At 53.8% G+C, this 21,217-nt stretch overlaps 1 protein-coding gene across 3 annotated transcripts in view; it reads right to left on the bottom strand.

Annotated features, from left to right (window-relative positions):
• Positions 1 to 21,217, bottom strand: part of RXRA (retinoid X receptor alpha) — a 101,899-nt gene that overhangs the window by 24,525 nt on the left and 56,157 nt on the right. For all 3 annotated transcript variants that reach the window (XM_032233710.1, XM_032233707.1, XM_032233708.1), the window contains one exon: positions 6,810 to 7,057. In XM_032233710.1, the coding sequence (XP_032089601.1) occupies positions 6,810 to 7,057 (248 nt within the window). Of the gene's footprint in view, positions 1 to 6,809; positions 7,058 to 21,217 lie in introns of those variants that run through there.

Genomic DNA, 21,217 nt, shown 5'->3' with positions numbered 1-21,217 from the left:
CCCCGAGTCTAGGACAGCGAGTCATTCAATGGGAAACTTGCCTCTTGGAAGGAATGACCCGGCTTGGCTCCCGCTTTCAATCTGCCGCCCAATGACCGAATGGAGAAGCGAAGAGGCAGGAAAGACGAAGCAGGAGAGATGAAGTGGGAGCCAAGCCGGGCCATTCCTTCCAAGAGGCAAGTTTCCCATAGAATGACTCGCTGCCCTAGACTCGAGGAGACCCTCTGCAGTCCCTCTCGTCTGGTCAGGATGCCAGCGAGAGTGTTGGGCTGAAGGAAGGAGGGATACACATGCTCGCGCTCTCCGTCTCCCTCCCTCCCTCCTTCCCTCTCTCTCTCTCTCTCTCTCTCTCTGTCTGTCTCTCTCAAATGGCAAATCCGAGCAGCCGCTGCTAAGAGCCTGCTAAGAGCCCGTCCCATGCCTTCTCCCAACCCCCACACCCCTTCTCTCAGCTACTTTCTTTGTGGACCTAGAACTGATTGCTCTCTCCAGGCTGGCTCTCCTCTCCTATTATCGTGGAAGGCGTCTCACAAACTGCTGCGTGGTGTTTTGTTGACACGTCCGCGGCCACACACCCGCGCAGCTTAGAGGGAACACTGTCAAGCATTTTCTTCTAAGGCCTCTTTGCATCTCCACTTTCACTTTTTCCCAAGGAATTTTCCCAGATCTTATGTGGCTTTTTTCACTGCCTGCTTCTCTCTCAGAAAATGCTGCCCTCAGCAGAATCCGATCTCCTGGCTCCCAAGGCCTGTTTGGGAAGTGAGACTTGGTTCCTTCCCACCACAAAAGAGGAAGAGGATGTCTCGGTCTGCCAGATTACATGCCAGCCCCGCTCTGCCCAGGCTGAAGAGAGCCCTCCTGACTGGGCTGGCCAGGATCCTCTCCCCCCCACCCCGGCTGCCTTTCCCTCCATCACATGAAACCAACACTGCAGACAAATTCAGCTAAAAGAGCTAGTAGATTTCCCTCCTTTGGGTAGATTTATATGAAATATTCTTTATTTATTTCAGCAAAATGGATCGCATTTCTATTAAAACACATTTCTAGATGTTTATTAAGTTTGTTCCAATTCTCTATCCACTCCTGCCCTCAGTCAAACTTTCCAGGGCATGTGACCTGATCCTTCCTCCACAGGCCTCTTGTGCCATTTGTGCCCACCTCGGGCAACAGCCTGAAGGGCTCCACCATTAAATCCCAGGACCTTCTCAGGTTCCAAACCCAGGCTACACACACACATCCACACCACTCCTCCAGCTGACAGTAGGAAGCTCCGGCTGGGGGTTCTGGGCTGGGTCCAGGGGCAGCTGCATGGGACAGAAAGGCTGGGGTGGGCAGGGGGAGGCATAGCAGGAACTAGGAGAAGGATCTTGGTGGGCAACCAGCTAAATGGAAGCCAGCTGTGTGCAGCAGCAGCCAAAAAAGCCAATCCAATTCTAAGCTGCATTAACAGAGGGATACAATCAAGATCAAATGAGGTGCTAACACCACTCTATAAAGCCTTGGTAAGACCCCACCTAGAGTCCTGCATCCAGTTTTGGTCACCAGACTATAAAAAAGAGGTTTGGACTCTAGAAAAAGTACAGAGAAGAGCAACCAGGACGATGAGGGGACTGGAGGCTGAAACAGGCGATGAATGGTTGCAGGAACTGGGCATGGCTGGTCTAGGGAAGAGAAGGACCAGGGGAGACAGGAGAGCATCTTCCAATATCTCAGGGGCTGCCACAGAGAGGACGGGGCTCAAGCTATTTTCCAAAGTCGACAGAGCCAGTGGCTGTGATTGTGTAGCAGCCAGGCTTGGTCAGCTGTGGTGACTTTGCACTCTGGGGAAGAGACGGTGGATGCAATGACGGCAGGCAGCTCATCTTCTGCCAACCCTCTGAGTCAACAAAGCCCAAATGGCCAAATTGGGTGAGAGATGGAGAGACCTGCCCCCAAAGCTCAGAAACCAGGAAAACTAAGCAAGAAATGAGCTCCCTCCCATCCTACGGCGGAGAAGCTGAATTGGGTGGAAACTGCTTCTAGCTGCAGTGTATGGCCCCAATCCAGCCTGTCAGCACTACCTCCGGCATAAAGTCAATCCGCAGCCAGTAAGCTGCTGGCCCCTCCTGCTCCACCTACCTGTGGGAAACACTGGCTCTCCCGAGGGGTGAAGAGCACCAGGAAGGAGTCCCCATGGCCCAGATCCACTGGGAGCTCCCAAATGCCCCTCATGCCCGGCTCACGTCACCAGGTGAGCAAATGCAGAAAGGAAAGTGGTGCCCCATGTAAGTGCTGCTCTTCCTGCTCTTCTGGGGTGCTTCCACTGCAGGCACCAAGCGGAAACCTTGGACCCCCAGGGGAATCCAGACAGAAGCTCCGAAGGGGGAGATCTGGGGTGCTGCTTACACCCCGGGGAGTGGGCAACATGCCTCCCTGGCTACGGGGTGGCACTGAGGTGGGCAGAGCCAAGAACCCCCAGTGAAGACATGGCTGCTCTTCCTACGGCTGCTTCCTCCTGCAAAACCCCCCACTCATTCAGCTCAGCTGCCAGAGAGAGATGGGGCGGGGGGGGGGTGTCTGTGCCAGGGGCGAAGTCCAGCTCCCTTCCCCCACTACCTGGAGAGCTGGCAGGGAGGGGCCCCAGCAGCCACAGCTCTTTGGGCATCCAAGGAAGATTAGTCAAGCGAGGGGAGTCCAAGTGTGGCTCTTGACATGACTGGGGGGGGGGTGGGTGGGGGCTGAGGACCAGCCTGTGAAGTCTCATGAAGGAACCAATAGAGCTCAAGACATTTTAGAAACAACACAGCATTCAAAGTCGCTGGGTAATCATTAAAGCCCAAAGCGATTGTCTCATCAACCTTCAAAACTCCACCATGCATTTGTTACGCCTGCACACAGAACCCCCCCCCTCCACTAAAACCAGGGTGGTCCCCCATCCTCTGCATGCCAGTCCCAGGGAGCCTGTAGGTGAAGAGAACAAAAGAGCTTCTGGCCTGGGGGGACTCTGGGCCGAGAAGACCCCTGCTCCCGTCCTCCCTATCACCCCACCAAAGTTCCAAGGAAGGTATTTCTGGGGAAGGGGCTTAGGGGAGATGCTCCACTGAAGGAGACAGAGATAAGGAAAATGGGGGGGCTGCATTTCTGCCCTGATGCTTCCTGGAACAGCTGCTGACTCAGAGTCTCTGGAGGGGACGCCCCCACAACCGCGAGGGGTTCTCCTTTTGGCCCAGCCTGGCGCCACTTTGCTTCCTTCCTCCCCTCCAGGCGCCAGCAGCCTTCCTCTCCCACTGGTGCAGCGCCAGGGTGCCCAGGGAGAGGACTCAGTGAGGGGGGAGGCTAGTACCCATCCATCCCAACAGCATGGCTCACACCAAGGAACTGGGCCCGGTGGCCCTCCATTCCACTGCAGCTCACCACACTGCTCCAAACACCCAGAGGTTGAGTGTCCAGACTCAACTTGAGCGCTCACACACACACAGGCCCAGAGACCAAAGCCAGGCTCTGGGTGAGCTTCCACTGCCAGCTGCTCTTGGCCCTCAAGAAACCTCTGAGGGAGCCTAAAATCCCCCCTGGTAAGGAAGGGGTAACCTCCCCCCTGCGCCCCTCTGCTCTTCCAGCAGCAGAATCTTTCTACCACCCAAGCAAAGATGGGAAGGCCCTTCCTAGGCCGTGGGGCTCTTTCACTCGGGGGTCCTGGCTTTTGTGGGGATGGGGGGATTGGACCCATCTTTCCTCAAGGGAAACAGAAGGGCCCCCAGAGCAGCTAGGCTGCCCCATCTGCCAGGGAAAGCCCTAGGAGATTCCACTGCAGAGACCCCCACCCATTTGCAAGAAAGACCTTCTCCAGCACCCTGATGAAGCGGAAGAGGAGCTGAGGGAGTCCATATCTCCAACAGGCATTTCCCCCTCAGGGTGAGGTTTTCAGGGACTGATGTGAGGTGTGGGGTCAGACAGCCCAGCTGCTGGGGAAAGTGGGGAGGGGGCTGGAAGCAGAAATCCCAGAGCTGGCTGAGAAGATCCTCCCTAGACAGACATTTTGGGGTTTCTGGTTTAGTCCTTCAGGTGCCAAGGGCTGCCCGCTCTGCCAGCAGCATTGGAAGATTCCCCTCAGGGAGTCCTGAGACAGCTCCGTTTCCTTGTTCTTCTTCCTGTGTCTGGTGTGAACTGGAGGCCTCCATCTGGCCCTCCTGAGGAGATGGCCCAGAAAGAAGCCGCTCCCTGTGAGCAGCAGGGCCCCGAGGAGAGGCCGTTGCCCAAACCAGGATCTCCAGCCAGAAGGGAGGAAGCAAAGAAGCCGCACAGGGAAAGGTGGCCCCCTTCCTCCACTCCCCCAGGCCCACAGATGCATGACTGGCTCAAAGGGAACCAACGCTGGAGGCCCAATATTTAGATGCATCTCTAATGTGCAGGATGATTGTGGATTTATTTGGGCAGTAAAAGCCACGAACAGGACGCTGCGCCCCACAGACTGGTCTCTCCAAGGCCAGTTCCAGTCCGTCTGGCTGTGCATTGCTGGTATCTGCATCCTCTGGGCCCTATCTGGTGTCCCTGAGCCTTGCCCGCTCCTGCCTCTTGTAGAAGGAAATTATCTGGAATTTACTTGTAGAGCCATTACTTTGTTTATTTATTTGTTTCAACCTATCGGCTGCCCAACTTCAGTAGACAATTAGCAAGTAGTGCAATTTTTTTTTAGAAAGGAGAGGAAGCTTCTATCTGGTCAGTAATGGGGGGCGGGGTATGGGAGCAAGAGGGCAGGCCACCCCGATCCAATAGCTGGAGGGCAAAGAGGGCAGTGAAGAAGTCAACGAGGGAGCCACCAGGGTTGGTCCAACCCACTTGCTCCAAGCTTGAGCTCCTCATCCAAACAGGGCAAGAGGGGAGCAGTGGAGTGAGTGGGCAAAGGAAGGGGGCGGGGTGCTGGCTTGTCCATCAGCTCAAATTCCCCAGTTTTGCAGCCAAAGATTGGATGAGTCTTTTTTTTTAGACAAATAAACAATTCAGTCCTCAGACCTCCCACCTAAACTGTAAGAGAGACGGCCCTGACCACCACATCCGCCTCTCAGGCCCCAGGTATTTAAAGCGGATATTTGGCAAGTCTGAGCAATGGACGCTGGTTGGAGAGGGAGGCTGGGAAAGGAGCTGGAAGGAAGCCTCTGATGACAACAGCGCAGAAGAGGCTCCTCAGTTAGCAAAATTGGAACATTCTTCTGCAAGACAACACCAGTTGCAAAGGAAAAAGATAACGGACAGAGATGTGCACTTTATAGACCAGAGTCTCCAACCTTGGCAACTTTAAGCCTGACGGACTTCAACTCCCAGAATTCTGGTGCTCACCTCCATTTCAGCGCTGTCCAAAAACATTACTGGGGTCATGTGGCCAGTCTGACATCACAGAGCGCTGTTACTTTCCCACCAAAGTGGTACCTATTTATGAGGCTCTGCGCTGGACCTCCACCAAACCAAACTCCTGGCGTTCTCTTTGTGATGCAGAAGCTGGGGGCGGGGCAGGGGGGGGTTCATGTATGTACAGGTAACAGGAGAATCTCTCCCCCCCCCCAGAGCTCCTTCTAGCCCCAGTTCCCCAAAAGGGTAATTCAGGCAGTGAGAGCCTGGGGAGGGTTCTCCTTCAGAGCCTGTAGGGGATCTCCCTCCAGAAGGGCACAGAAAAAAGAGGGGCAATGTAGATCACAACCAGGCAACCCATTCCTCCACCCCACCCCGTGGCTCTCCAGCCTCTTTGCAGCAAGTGGAGACCGCACGTGAAGGGAAGTGGGCACTCAGCCTGCAGGAAGCCACTCCCTTGTGCCCCCTTGCTTCAGCCCAGGGCCCCCAGGCCACCACTCTGTGACTCAAGCTGGTCAGGCCACGCCTGGCAGGTGCCCATACCCTTGGTAACATCTGGAAGCCATCAAGGCAGCTGTGGCAACGTTGGGGGGGGGAACCGTGTCCTCCCGACCTGCCCCGCTGGGTCACCTCTCCCCTCCTTCCCAGCTACAGTGCCAGTAACAGGTGGCACCCGACTTCTTTTATCCAGTCTCTGCAGGGCAGGGCTTCTGCCCCAGAAACCTCAGCCCCAGGTCTGCGTAGACAGCAGGGCCTGCTCCATCTCACACATACACACACACACATGTACACGCGCACACACATACAGCATTCCCGGGTATAGCCCACGCCTCTTGGGCCCCTCCCTTGCTTGGGGAGAGGATGAGGGGCCTTATCCTGGACCAGTTGCTTCAAAGTGGGGAGGGGGAGGCCAAGGGGCTGCAGGCTGGGGTTCGGCAGGGGGCCTCCATTTGCACAGCATCATTCATCATCTTCAGCAAGAGCACATTTTCTCTGAAGAAGCACTGCAGAGGGACACACACACACACACACACACACTTGAGGCAGCACCTGCAGCAAAGGCCCCCAGACAAGGAGGGAGAGAGGGAGAGATGGTGCCAGATGGGCCAGGCCATAAGCCCACCACCCACATGATGCTCAGTGGCACTTATGGGGAAAAGCCCTAGGAAGGACCCACAGCATGTGGTCCGGTGGGCAGCAACAGTGCCTCTTTATCCTCATCCAATGAAAGGCACATCCAGCCCTGCGTGTTTTTCTAAGAGCCTCTCAGTGCCCAGCAGTTCTTCATGTTTAATAAATGCCTCAGAAAATCTACCCCAAAAAGACAGAAAGTGGGCCCCTCCCAACTGAGGAGGCAGATGCAACCTGGAGCAAAAGTAGGGTGGGAGGGATAAGCAACTCCCCCTCCTCCCCCAGAACCTTCAGAACAGACCCTCTAAATCCCCTCTCGCCCCCCCCCCAACTCAGCCAGCCAGCCGGTCACTCACCTGTGGGCTGCCAGCTCCGTATCCGAGGCCGGGCGTGGATGGTCCAGACATGGCGTGAGGCCCCATTGGGGAGCTGATGACGGAGAAGGGTGGCCCCATGCCATTGATGGGTGAGTGGAGCTGGCTGGGCGACCCCAAGGAGCCCCCAAGGCTGGGCCCCATGGAGGGGTGGAGGGCAGGTGTGCCCATGTGGCTCCCCCGGCCGGTCGGAGAACTTAAGGAGGCCGAATTCACTTGGGCGGAAAAATCTGTGGAGGAAAGAAAGGAAACGAGTGGAGATGGGGGCATTTCCGAGGCTGCCCCCTTCCGACCCCAAACATTCTCCTCACACAACAGAAGGGAAGGAGAGTCTGTGACATGTTAGAGAGGCATGTTTTTAGAATGAAAGTGGGGGAGATGCTCAGGGCAGGCACAGAAGCATCGGAGGCCACAGCAGGCTTCCTAATCAATCAAGGTCACAAAAAGCTCTTCCACTACAAGGCAGAGAATCTCTCTAGAGTTTTGCGTCGGTTGTGTGGCTGGAGTGCACATTTTCTCTGGGAATTTCCACACTGAGACAATTGGGAAATATAAGTTTCAACCTTTGACCAGAATGGCTCTAAATGCCAGCTTGTTTAGGACTTTCTCTCTCCCCGGGAGCCCCCTTCCCAATTTCCTTTGGAGAAGTCTTCTTGGCTGTGGGCTGTGCAGGAACCAGCCGTGAAGTCCCACCAGTATTTCCTGTCCCTCGGCCCACCTGGGAAGCCCCAAAATGCCCCCCTTGAGCCGCCTCCATCCAGACTCCCACCCAGGCCTCCCTCGGATTCAGGCAACTCAGGCTGAGTAGGGAGAGGTGCATCTGGATGGGTGGAGGCTGATTCCCAAGGCCATCTCCACCCAACTGAAAGCTTCTGCAGCCTTTCAGGGGTTCAAGACATCCAGCCTCAGTATAACACCCCATCACCCAACAAACACCCCGGGAGAAGGACAGAAGACCGGGCATCTGGGGTTGGAGGGAGAGGTCCCAGGGAGCTGTTTTGGGTCAACGGTCCAGGCTCAGCTGTAGGACCATGTGGGCAGGGGTGGGGGTGGCCTTCACGGGCATAGAGAACACCCACCTATCCCAAGATGAGCCTGTCAATGCACTCACACAGACACACAGAGACACACTGCGCTGGGCTCTGACATTTTGCCTGCTGAAGTTTGTTTTGTGCTGATGGGCCTCCAGTCCTGAAGGCATCGGTGAGGGATGTGTGTGTGTGTGTGTGTGTGTGTGTGTGTGTGTGTGTGTCTGGTGACCAAAGGGTAAGCCAGCCCTCTTGACTGAGACCCACATCAGCCCAGAGCAGTGACACTCCCCCCAGAGACGTCCATATGTCAGTCCTCTCCGTGAGAGAGGATGTGGGGGAATGGGTAAAATAGGGAGCATTGGAAGAGCATCTCCCCTTCTGGCATGGGGGATGGGGGACGGGACAGTGTGGCCATGATCCACTGGGTCATCTCTGACCTGCTATCAGAATCTCCCTCTGCAGCTGCAGAGCAAGAGACTGAATGACCTATTTTAAAGCAGGGGGAAAGTCACTTTAACGCAGACCCGAAGGCACATCAAAAATTCAGTATTTTAAAAGCACGGATGCAGCAACCAAGCAAATCAGCTCTTGTGCGGGAAATGTCTCCTTTCCGCAGCCAACTTTGTGCTGCACAGTGTGTGACATGGCCAAGGGGAACATTGTCAGGCTGCCTTTCCAAAAACGTAAAGTACCTTGCAAAACAAAGGTCACATCAACCCCCCCCCCCACCTGCAAACATTTGCCTAAAAACCCTTGGGGAGAGGACAGTCCAAACCAGGGCCCCACATGTTCTGTACCCACACCCTCCCTTCCACTGCACAGAGAGGAAGGCTGCTCCCTGGGAGGCTGAGTGGCCACCAGAACCAGGGCACAAGAGCCTGGGTGGCAGAGGTCGCTCTGGCACTCCCATTGAAGCTCCTTGTCACATCAGCTGCAGGTCCACAAATGGGACGGTCAGTGCTGGACTCTCCTCCCACCACAGCACAGGCCTGGATCACACCACTGGTTCCACCACAAAACCACGGTAGAATAAAGCGCGCTCGACGAAAGCGCGTACGTGACGTCATCACAGTGCGACGAAAACAGCACGCTGTGAGCGGTAAACTTAAAATTAACGCGTAAATCTAAACCTAACCCCCTCAAACCTAACCTTAAACCTAACCCTTAACCTAACGCTAAACCTAACCCTAACGCTTAACGTAACCCTAACCCTAAACCTAACCCTAACCCTTAACCTAACCCTAACCCTAACCCGAACCCGAACCCTTACCTTTATGTGAATCGGCTTGCTTTAATTTTATTTTAATTTTAATTTAATTTATTTTTAATTTTATTTGTCGCACTGCTGATGACGTCACGTATGCGCTTTCGTCGGGCGCGCTTTATTCTACCGCGGTTTTGACAGGTCACGCACACCACTTACTTCATCAGGGGGAGGGGGAAAGCACAGTGTGTTGTGAAATGCACCACCCTTGCCAATGCCCTGCTGACTGAACAGCCTGCCTACCCCTCCTGCCCACCAGGCACATTTAATGAGGACGACAAACCCATTGATGGGGGGAGGGGGAGTGGGGGGCATCACCACACATTGCCCAGTCAGTCTTCAGAAAACAAGGTCAAGTTGCAAAGCAGCTGAGAATGCCAACCCCCCTGCCAGACTTGGCACTCGAAGCTTCTCGTCGGACTGGCTGCCTGTCCACCCCACAGCCCTGCTGCCTGCCTGGCCACTGGGAAGGGGTGCTGATCAAGGGAGCCCTGCCATCCTCCCCCAAGCAAGGGCAACACAGTAGTGTGCCAGGGGCCTGCCTGATTCAGCATTAAGAGCAGAAGCTGCCTGGGTTAAGCAGGGTTAACTCTGAACCCCCAACTCTACTGCTGCTGCTGCTGCTTGCAGCTGGCCCCCGTTTTGGCTCCCTTGTCACAGCCCCCAGCTGTTGCCACCCTCCAGACCAGGGGTCTCCAACATTGGCAACTTTAAGCCTGGCAGACCTCAATTCCCAGAATTCCAGCTTCGCTGCTGAGGAATTGTGGGAGTTGAAGTCCACCAGGCTATAAGTTTGGACACCCCTGCTCCAGGCCACCGGCCCTGACATGCCATCTATTTAGCAAGCCAGAGGGCTGTGCACGGCTGTGCCTGCCCCATTCCTGGAAGGTCTCTCCCTTTTTGCAGTGGTTAAATCCCCCTTGGAAGGCCAGGCATTCCTCATGCTCAGAGGGTTTGTTGCATCTCTGCAGGAGTTTCTACACAGGCCTATTTCCAAGTTCAGGATCTCCTGTGGGAACTCTTCTTTGAGAGCATCTCTCCTCTTTTTGAAAAGTAAACTTTTTTTATTTCAGTTGTGTAATGAAAGGGCTTCTCTAATTTTAGTAAAGGAAAGTTTAGCAAAAGTTTTTGAAAAGCCTAGGAACATGCTAATTGGTGTGAGCAGGTCAACTCCAGGTGTTTTGCTGAAATGAGAAGCAATTAGCATCTCCCGTGTTCTGCCCTTGTTAATTATTGTGTTAGTGTTCTACGTTCTCATTTTAACGTTGTTGTTTTTTGCATTTTTAAAGTTTATGGTTTATTTTTCTGTGTGCTACCCAGAGAATTGCTCTAAAAATAGCAGTTTCTATTCTAAGCAAGTGGCATTGGGAGACTTCCAGCAGGAAGGCTGGGCAATGGGAAAAGCCCCATTACCATTCAGCACTCTAATCTTTTTCCCAAGCCAACTGGGGGGGGGGGGACCTCGGCTGAACTGCCAGCTGTTTACATCTGCCTGAAACTGTGGAAAGTTGGTGAGGCCGAGCCTCCTGCTCAAGCGAAGTCACCACACTATAAAAAAGAGGTTGAGACTCTAGAAAGAGTGCAGAGGAGAGCAACGAGGATGATGAGGGGACTGGAGACTAAAACATACGAAGAACGGTTGCAGGAACTGGACATGGCTGGTCTAGGGAAGAGAAGGACCAGGGGAGACAGGAGAGCATCTTCCAATATTTGAGGGGCTGCCACAGAGAGGAGGGACTCAAGCTATTCTCCAAAGCACCCGAAGGCTAGACAAGGAACAATGGATGGAAACTGACCAAGGAGAGATTCAGCCTGGAAATAAGGAGGAATTTTCTGACAGTGAGAACAATCAACCCATGGAACAGAAGTTGCCTTCAGAGGTTGTAGGAGCTTCATCCCTGGAGGCTTTCAAGAAGAGACTGGACTGCCCTCTGACAAAAATGGTATCGGGTCTCCTGCTTGGTGGGGTGGGGGTTAGACTAGATGACCTACAAGGCCCCTTCCAACTCTGTTAATCTGAATCCTCTCTGGCCAGACAGAGGCCCAAAGGCTCAGGCAATTTTCTGGCACCCCATTTCCACCTGGGGAGAAAAGGGCCGGGGTGTCCAGGCAAAGCAAAGAAGGGAAATTGGGCTTTGTCAGAACACAGCAATCTCCATAAGAGGTTGGGCTTATTCTCAGGAGCCTTCCTGGAGAAAGGACGATACGCCTCTCCTCGTAGTGGGGGAGGATGGGTTGACCCTATCCTCTCGTTGATTGGACTGAGTCAGATAAGTTCTTGGGATACACCCCTGGTCCACCAGGCTCTGCCCAGTTATCGGCGAAGAATTCTATCTGACTCGTTGTGCCATCCACTCCAGTCCTTTGTTAAGGTTTCAAACTTTTATTGAATTATTACTTGAACATATTAGTGCAATATCCATCATAATACATGTTACATTACCATGATAGGGAGGGTCTGGATACTCCTCCCCCACTATGAGAAGAGGTGTATCAGGTAAGTACCAACGCCCTTTCTCCATAGTAAGGGGAGGAGTATCCAGGATGGGACGTATCAAAGCTAACACATCCCTAGGAAGGGTAACATACTGAGGGCCCATGGCCAAACTACGCCTGGTTGGGTGTCCCCCACCCTATGAACCGCCTGTAATACCCTGCGACCAAATGAAGCCTCCACAGAGGCAAAGGTATCCAACTTGTAGTTCCTCACGAAGGGTGACGGGGAAGAGGCTGCCCTACATATCTCTGTCAATGAGGCCTGCGTTGCCCAGGCCGCAGTGGTGGCCTCACTTCGTGTGGCGTGTGCTGTGATGGGGCTCGGTGACTGTATGCCCTGTGACTGGTAGGCCGTAGCAATGCAGGTCCTCAACTACCTGCCTATGGTGGTGGAGGTCACCTTCTTGCCCAGAAACCCGGGTTGGAATGAGACAAACAGGGCCTCGGACTTTCTATTCGGCCAGGTTCTTCTGAGGTAAATCCTCAGAGCCCTCCTTATGTCTAGAGTGTGCCACTTCCTCTCTAGCAGGCGAGAAGGGTCTGGACAAAATATGGGCAAAATCAGCTCTTGTGACCTGTGGAAGCATGAGCACACCTTAGGTATGAAGGAGGGGTCCAACCGCAACACCACTGTCCTGGTGAAATAGGCAGAAGTCCTCCTTAGCGGACAGGGCCTGCAGTTCTGATATCCGTCTGGCGGATGTGATGGCCACTAGAAACACCACCTTAAGGGTTAAAAACTTTAGTGACACTGTTTGCAAAGGCTCAAACAGGGCCCCTGTCAGAGCATCCAACACCTTGTGCAAGTCCCAGGAAGGGTACCTGTGTACCGTGGGTGGTTTGAGGTTGGATGCCCCCTTCAGGAACTGCCTGACCAAGAGTTGGTGAATGAGCGTCTGGGCTCTACCACACAGAAGCACGGATGAGATAGCCGGGACTTGTCTCCTAATCGTGTTGGGAGCTAACTCCCTGTCCAGGCCTGCCTAGAGAAATTCCAGCACTAAGGGAACGGTGGCTCTCACTACTATTTATCTGGGTATCTCGGCCTGGCAGAAGAACTGCCCTGGTACTGCCTGGCACCTGAGTACACCGCATCTGAGTCCCTGAAGGGATCCTGACCCTGGAAGGAGGCCCCGAAGTCTTGTCCCCGGGAATAGGACCATCTGGGGTAAGGCCCGTCCTAAATTGTCCCTTCTTTGGGGCTGTGGAAAGCACCTTCCTCTTGTCCTTATTCTCAACCAGGTAGGGGTTCAGAGCTGGCCCAAAAAGGGCATCTCCTGTGAAAGAAGCAGATGCCAGGTGCCACTTGTGGCGAACATCCCCCTGCCACTGTCTCAGCCACAGCTACCTATGAGGTGCAATGGTTGAAGCAATTGCCCTGGAGGCAAACCTGGCTGCGGACAAGGTGGCATCCGCCAAAAATTGGATGGCCACCACCAGTTTATTGATGTCTTGGTGCGCTCTGACCTCGGTAATGGGGATACATTGCTGCAGTTCTTGCAGCCAGAGTAGGGAAGACCTGTTGAAGAAGGAGGCGGTGGTGGCTGCCCTCACCACCCAGGCTGTTGCTTGATGCGCCCTTTGGAGGGTGAAGTCCACCTTCCTGTCCTCCAACTTCAGAGTCTCCTCTGGTTCCCCTGGCAGAGTAGGGGGGGTATGTAGTGCCAATACTGGTGCATCAATGGAGGGTTGAGATAGCACCCTGGCCATGTCCTGGTCCACATTGAAGAAGGTCTTGTCTGTGGATGTGGGCCCCGCTGTGGGGGCAGCCCATTGGCGCTTGACCGACTCAAGAAAGGCCTTGGGAGTTGGCACCGTGTCGGTCTCAATGGCCTGCTCATCAAAGATGGTTTCTGGAGAAAACCCTTGGTGCTGAGGTGGTGTTTCTGCTGCTCTGTTTCTGAGCTTGGTGGCTGCCTTTGCCTTGAACAGGAGTGACTTATACAATGAAGGCTGGAACAACCCAGTGAAGGCCGGCTTAGGAGGGGGCATGCCTTCATCTTCAGATAGTTTATCCTCCCTAACTTCCCCCTCCTCGCAATCCAGGTCGCTGACCTCTTGTGATGAGGCTGAGGAACTAGAGCTGTCTTCCCCCTGGGTTTCCAACCCCTCTGGTATCCCAGGAGAGGATGCCACCTGAGGCTGCATTTGTGGCTGCTGAAATGCCGCTGTCATGCATTGCTGGAAGGCCTGCATCATTAGGTCTTGAAAATTGGGGACCTCTGTGGGAGGTTGCTGGCTGGAACCCATGCCCACCTGTGTGTATGGGAAAACCAGAGGTGGCAGCCCCGTGGGCAGGGCTGATCCCAGGAAAGCTGTATGTGGTAAGGATCTTTGCTTGCCATGTGGGTGCCTCCCCTGTTGCAGGGACTCCCGAGGCCTTCCCCTTCTGTCCCAGGCCTGGGATGGACTTAAGGCCACTTGCCTTTTTGTAGAACTGCTCCAGTGTCTTGTGCCTTCACCTTTCATACTTAGATGGCGTGGAAGGCTTGTGACCACCCTCTGTCTCCAGCTCCGCCCTGGGGGAAAGGTGCTTCTTCTTATCTCTAGCCTTTGCTCCCCCTCCCTTCTGGGCAGCCTCTGGGGTGGTCACTAACCTTGGTTGATCCTCTGCCCCTCTGGTGGGGCTGCTGGCTGTTGCTGCAGGTACTTGAGTCCTGCCAGTCTCCTCGTTGCCGCTGGGTGCCACCATCTTGGAACACGTGGCTCCTTCTGGCTTCAAGATGGCCCCTGTGCCAGGAGATAAAGGGCGGCTCTTTTAAATTTCCTGTTCTGGTGGCTTGTGCTTTGAGGAGCTGCGCTTCTGCCGCCGTTTTTTTGCTTCTTCTGCCTCCTTCTGGTGCCGACGGAGGCTTTGCTCTGCCCGTGGACCCCCTCCAGCAAGGTGGGCCACGTGGATAATGGCGCGGGTGCTCCGCGGCATTTGGGAAGCCGCAGTAGGCTGCTCAACCCAGTGGGGAGCAGCGGAGTGCTCCGGTGCCCGGCAGAGTTTCTGTGGCGAGGCTCACCTTCTGGGCAGGGGTCCAGCGCCCCCTCGGTTGCCGGTGGCCCAATTCGCACCCCACGGCGCTTGAGGAAGCCACGGCTCGCCGCTTGACCCTGGCGCTGCTGTAGCCTCCGTGGCAGGGCTTGCCTTGGAAGGCTTGTGCCCTTTGTCTCCTGCTTGCCCAGCAGATTTCTTTTTCTGAGTGATACTTGTCTCACTCAAATGCCTGGGCAGCGTGCTTCCCCCCAAGTGGGCTTTTGCCAGGCTTTCTTGCAGCTCATGGAGCTGTCCAGCTTGCTTGCGGCTGCTGCCATAGGGAGATGAATTAATCCTATTTCTTTCTTTAAAATTATTTCCAAATTATTGGAGATCCAGGATGGCAATCCGTCCAGTCGATAACTGGGCAGAGCCTGGTGGACGAGGGGCGTATACCAAGAGCTTATCTGACTCAGTCCAATCAATGAGAGGATAAGGTCAACCCATCCTGGATACTCCTCCCCTCACTATGGAGAATAACATCTGCCGCAGAAGCCAGCCAGTCCCGTCTCAGCAGGTTTTGACTGCACACCCAGATGTGTTCACCTATCAGCCAAGCAAAGCTTACATTCACCCACCTGCTTCCTTCCAGGCTCAAGGCGAGGGGGGGCTTCCCGGGGGTTCAACATCAGGGCAAATATGGGGAGGGTGCAACCCTTCAGCCCTGGAATGCAACGTGCACCTGGGTTACAAGGGACCCCTTTTGTGAGCATCCTAGGGTTGCGCCTGGGCCCTCGGCCTCCCCACAAATAGCTGGTCTGCTGTCCCCAAGTCAGGTTGCGTCCCATTCCCCAGGTCTCAGGCCCCAACCCTGGTTGCCCAAGGCAGCTGGCAAGCATGCAGCCCTTCTGCAGACGGCCTGAAGCCAAGAGTCCTCAGCTTTCCTCACCATGTGGGCGATTTATTTTATGCACAGCCGATGTGTGAATACCCCCACGGTTGAGTTTCCCTGGGATGCTGAAGGGCCTTAAGGAGTGAGGACGATCCCCACTTTGCACATTAAGCCACAAAAATAAACAAGTAGAGCAAGGCTACGACTCAATGCAGTGGAAGGACTGCTACACTGCAGGGAATATTCCTCCCTCCAGGGTGGGAATCAGCCTTGCGCTGAAAGAGATGGGTGAGTTTTGAAGGGGGCATTTCTCGGCCTTGTGCCAGCTGCCCTCAATACAATGTCTCAGACTTGCAACCCTTCCTTTAGTGGCTATTCAAAGTTGCAACAGCATTTACAACTGGTCGTCATGGAACCACCACAGAATCCCCACAGTCAGGATCAAAATGTGGACCTTTGGCAACCAGGGTGAATTGTTGACAGTTGCCGTGTTCCAGGCACCCTTGATTGCCGTTTGTGACTTCCCAGCCAGCTTCTGACAAGCAGTGAACAAACTGCATGATTCACTTTACAATTGAAGATGACAACTGTGACAAAAAGTCACAAAATTGGGCGTGACTCACTGAAGAGCCACCGTGCTTTGCAATGGAAAAGCAGCTTCCAATTTGATCCTAAACCAAGTAGTCAAAGACTCATCATCCGCAAGCAAAACTCAGCCGTCCACTTAAACGTGCACATGCCGTTCCGTTGCCAAGAAGATCTCCCTGACGCACACGTGTTCAGCAGATCCCACGTAAACACCGGACAGACATGTTGATCAGGGCCAAGAATTGGAGTGGCTAATGAGGAAGATAAGACCAAATGGGAAAACATGCCAACTGCCTGTTTTCTAGGTGCTGCCCACTCTGCCCAGGCTCCCCTTTTTAGGCTTCAGGAAAGCCTCTGGAGGATGGGGAGGACGAAAAACATGTCCAACAGGCCAAGTTTAGCCATCACTGGTCTATCCGGTTCCTTTAACCTCCTCAAGGGCCCTGGACCCCCTGGATGGCCCTGCTCAACCCCCCTCAGCATGGACTCTGAGGCTCCCCAGTGCTGCTTGGGGCCCCCAGCAGCCACTCCCTTTCAGATCTGCTTTGTTGGGAGGCTCATCCAGGGCAGCTTCTCTCCCTCTGAAACCCCATCTTTGCTGGCGTGGAAGGAAACTCCAGGCTCAGCCAACTCAGCTCTGGAAGTCTGCTGGGGGTCCTTAGAAATAAGCAGGAAGCCCCTGTGAGGAGAAGGAGCTCTGGAGAGCAACCAGCTGGAAGGCATCACAATTTGGGCTTCCTGTCTCACCTGAGGCACCCAAATAGGCTGAGCCCCAAGGGGACATGGTTCCCTCCCCTGTAAATGGGGGTGAGTGCTAACAATGAAATAAAGGAAGATAAAATTAAGACACACCAAGAAATTCAGCTGTGATTTTTTGTGGCACTTCCTCAAGTCAACTTTGCAGAAAAAGTAACGGCAACCAATAAGGAGAAACGCTGAACCTCACATCCGAACGCTGCTCACAAGGTGACGGTGTGGCCACCACAGTGCAGGACACCCTGGAAATGGCCTGAGACCCCTCCTTCCCCTCAGGAAGGCCAGGCTTGCTCTGAACCAACCCCTCTAGGAGGGGAGGCCCAGCCGGGAGGCAGGTTGCAGACTCCAAATTGCAGCAATGGCACCTGAATGGAATTGGCCCAAGGGCCCCTCGGGAGGCACCGAACTTCAACCCAAGGGAAAGCGGGAAGGCTGGGCGGGCTGGGAATAAAGTTCAGGGTCTGTTTGCTGAGGCTGGGGAGGGGCAGGAGAGCCGGCCCTACTGGGGAGGCTTTGAGAAGTTGGTGGGAGGGGCAGGATGGTGCTAGAGGGATGCCAGTTCCCAGGCGGCCCCGGAGAGTTGGAGCAGCCCAGCAAGATGGAGCTGTGAGAAGAAGCTGCCTTTGGGGAGATAGGAAACCCCCACCCTTAAGGAAGAGGCCAGCTCAGCTGGGCACTTCTTTTTTCATATTTTTAAACGTTTTTAATTTTTTACAAACATATCAATGTGTGAAGAGTGTTGCACTTGAGCGTCATACATTGTAATACAAATAAAATAGCATCAATCATATTTGTTTCATTTAACAAGTTTATATAATCACTGTAATAATACACACATTTTTCATGAAATTGTAATCTCTCATTATTTAGTCATTCAATATTTCTGTGTGTCATTTCTATGCCATCACCCGATTCTAAGTGCCATATCTTTTCATACAAATAGAATATGATTAATCATATCTATGACTCTTAACAAGCTTATATCGTTCTAATAATAGCACAAACATTTATGCCAAATTGAAATCTTCCATTATTTGCTTCTTCAATTTATAATCCTTTATTATTTAGCTATTCAATATTTTCAATATGTTATTTTTATATCCATCACCATGGTCTTCTCAAGCACAGACTCCCCCCCCCCAAAGTCTCCCCTCATTCCCCTCAGATACCAGGCTGCCCAACATAGCAAGGGGCCCAAGGCCAAAACCAAACGCCAGCAACACAACTTACAAAAAAGGAAGGTCAGGAGCAGCACCTGCACACCTGCCGGGGGTTGGGTCTCCCAGCACTTCCAGCCTCTCCCTGGCCCCTCATCCCCCGCAGAGAGCCCGGACAGACACCCAGGGCAAGCCTGCCCGTCCAGCAGCAACAGATCCGCTCTCTAATCCTCCAGCCTTTGGCCTGGGGCCAATATCCAGCTTCTGGGGGCAGCTTCCCACCTGCGGCTCCAGCACCCGGCTCTCTTCCTCAGCAGGGCTGGGGACCTCTTGAGGCTTTGGGTGCTGCTCAAGCAGCATCCCTACCCAGCCCCCCCCCAAAAAACTGAACTGACTTTAAGGGCCCTTTTCCAGCGTCCCAGGAGGGTCTCCCTAGGCCAGTGATGGCGAACCTATGACACGCGTGTCAGTGCTGACACGCGTAGCCATTTGGGGTGACACGCACAGGATTTCATGCGATTCATCCTCGGCTCCTGCACGGCCGCCGAGGATGAAAGAATCTGTGCTGGAGGAACGGGGGGGGGGGGCGGGACGTGTGATCTCCCCCGCCCACACTCACTTACTGTATCGCCGCCGCCCCTTTCTGAGCGCAGGGGCTGCTGGTAAGGCGTGTGTGCCGTGCGCACACACGTCATCAGCGCGGCGAGGGAGGACCCGCAGGAGAGGAGCGCGGGAACAGTGCGCGTCTCTCTCCAGTCAGGCCGGCACAGAGAGTCTACTCCTGGGACTGTCGGTTACGACCGCACCACAGCAGGGAACAGCGGAGTGCCAACGGGAACTGTGAGCGCCATTAGCAGCAACTATAAATTGCGCAAAATTATGTTTTTGTCGAAGTGACACACAACGCGAGTTATGCTCGATTTTTTGCCGATTTTTGACACACCACGCCAAAAAGGTTGCCCATCACTGCCCTAGGCAGCCTTTCCTTCTCATGTATTCCACCTTTGGTTCTGAGGGGCTCACACTGCAAATGGTCCCCTGGGCCCCCAAAGTCTCAAATCAGCAACCAACAATTTTTTTTGGTGTTTTTTCCTAAACATTGAACTTTCCCCCGCAGGGCTTCCTCAACGTTTTTCCACCAAATAACGGCGCTTGGCTTCAGGGACAAGAAACACCGAAAAGGGAAGCACCTGAGAATGTGGAAGTCAGGGCTCCCATCGCCTCCCCTCCCTGCAGAGCTGAAAGGTTCAAGGCTGGAAGGGCCACTCAGGCACAGACACCCCCACCTCCACCCAAGGATCTGGACTGAAGCCAGGAGGCTGCCCAGCCCCAGCATCACCCACCTAGCCCAGAGACCCCCCTCCCAACTGCTCTTCCCACTCCCATCCATTTGAATCCCTTCACTCACCCCTCTGGCAGGTGGGAGGGATGCTCTCCTGCCCCTCCCCCAGCTGGGTCCCTCCCTCTTCACAGGCTCAGCTTCTTCCCCTCCCCCCCTTACCTCTTTTTAAGCTAAGCTTTGAGGAAAGCAGCAGCCTCCTCTTTTGGGGGAAGGGGTGCAGGCAGGGGCAGCAGAGACCAAACGCTGGTATTGCCAGCACCCAGACTGAGCCCAGCCTCCAACTGTCCCTCTTGCAGCCGCAATCCCCCTTCCTGCAAAACTCCACCCGTCCCAAAAAAACTCCAGAAAAAATGCTAACTGAAGCATGGGAGGAAAATCTTGTATTTCCCGAAATTCTTTGCAAGGACAGCTGGGGGGGCGGGGGGGGGAACTAAAGTAAAGGGTAACTCACCCCTTTTATCCACCCACACAAACTGCTCAACGTCTGCAATCAAAAGCCGCAAATCAAGAAGTTCCATTTCACCATGGATTCCTTTCAGGGATCCCAAAAAGCTGCTTGATCTGGGCTCCCCCTTTAGGGTATCGGCAGAACCACCAAAGAAACCACCTCAATTACCAAGCAGATCCTGGATCCCCTCTTGAGATCTCAGAGGGAGTGCATAAAGGCGTTTGGGGGGCTTGAGGGCGGCACAGACATCTTGCACAGGGCAGGTGCTTCAGACAGGCAGAGAAGGAAGAACAATGGATGAGAAGCTGAGATTTAAAAGAACAGGAATGGGACAAGTTGTAACGGCTGCCCTCCCTGGCCTTGAAAACGGAGGGATACAAAATACAATCAAGAGCAAGGGAGGTACTCATACCGCTCTATAAAGCCTTAGAAAGGCCACACATAAAATCCTTCATCCAGTTTTGGTCCCCACACTATAAAAAAAAAGGTTGAGACTCTGGAAAGAGTGCAGAGAAGAGCAACCAGGATGATGAGGGGACTGGAGGCTCAAACATATGAAGAACAGTTGCAGGAACTGGGCATGGCTGGTCTAGGGAAGAGAAGGACCAGGGGAGACAGGACAGAAGTCTTCCAATATTTGAGGGGCTGCCATAGAGAAGACAGGGGTCAAGCTATTCTCCAAGGCACCTAAAGGCCAGTCAAGGAAGAATGGATGGAAACTGAACAAGGAGAGATTCAATCTAGAAATAAGGAGAAATTTTTTGACAGGGAGAACAATCAACCCATGGAACAGAAGTTGTGGGAGCTTCATCACTGGGAGCTTTGAAGAAGAGACTGGGCTGCCATCTGTCAGAAATGATGTAGTATCTCCTGCTTGGGTGGGAGGTTGGACTAGATGACCTACACGGTCCCTTCCAACTCTGTTAATCTGTAATCTGTATCTAACAGAGCCAACAGCCTCATCTCCAACTTCTGAGGCACACACAAGCTACTTGGCAGGCAGAAACTGGCACCCGAGCCAGGACAGTTGCTTATGCTTCCAATTGGCCAGTAGTGGGCAGCTGCCCAAAGAGGCCTGGATCAGAAGCCAGACGTGGAACGGGCCTTTCCAGAGCTGACTGGGTGTCTGAAGTTCCTGAAAAGCTTAAACTATTCATTCCTGTTCTTGATGGACGCAAATTACACCTGAAATTTTTGGCCCGTTCCTTTCTTGCACCCATGATCTATTCTACGTGAAGGTGACCGAAACAGCTTCACCCTCACCACTGAGAAACCCGGCAGCTTCTTAGCTACCGGAGAATTTCCACTGGAACTATAGCCCAGGTGGGGACCGATCTAACCACACAAATAATTCATTTCTCCTCTGACTCTCCCCCATCTGCACCACGTGAGAAAAAAGATGCCTTCTTTTCTTTCCAGCTGTTTGGACATTTCCCTCCCCTTCCATTTTTTGC

The sequence above is a fragment of the Thamnophis elegans genome, chromosome 16 (genome assembly GCF_009769535.1).
Source record: "Thamnophis elegans isolate rThaEle1 chromosome 16, rThaEle1.pri, whole genome shotgun sequence".
Lineage (NCBI taxonomy): Eukaryota > Metazoa > Chordata > Lepidosauria > Squamata > Colubridae > Thamnophis > Thamnophis elegans.
The sequence above is the reverse complement of the archived record's forward strand: the minus strand, read 5'-3'. Positions and strand labels throughout refer to the sequence as shown.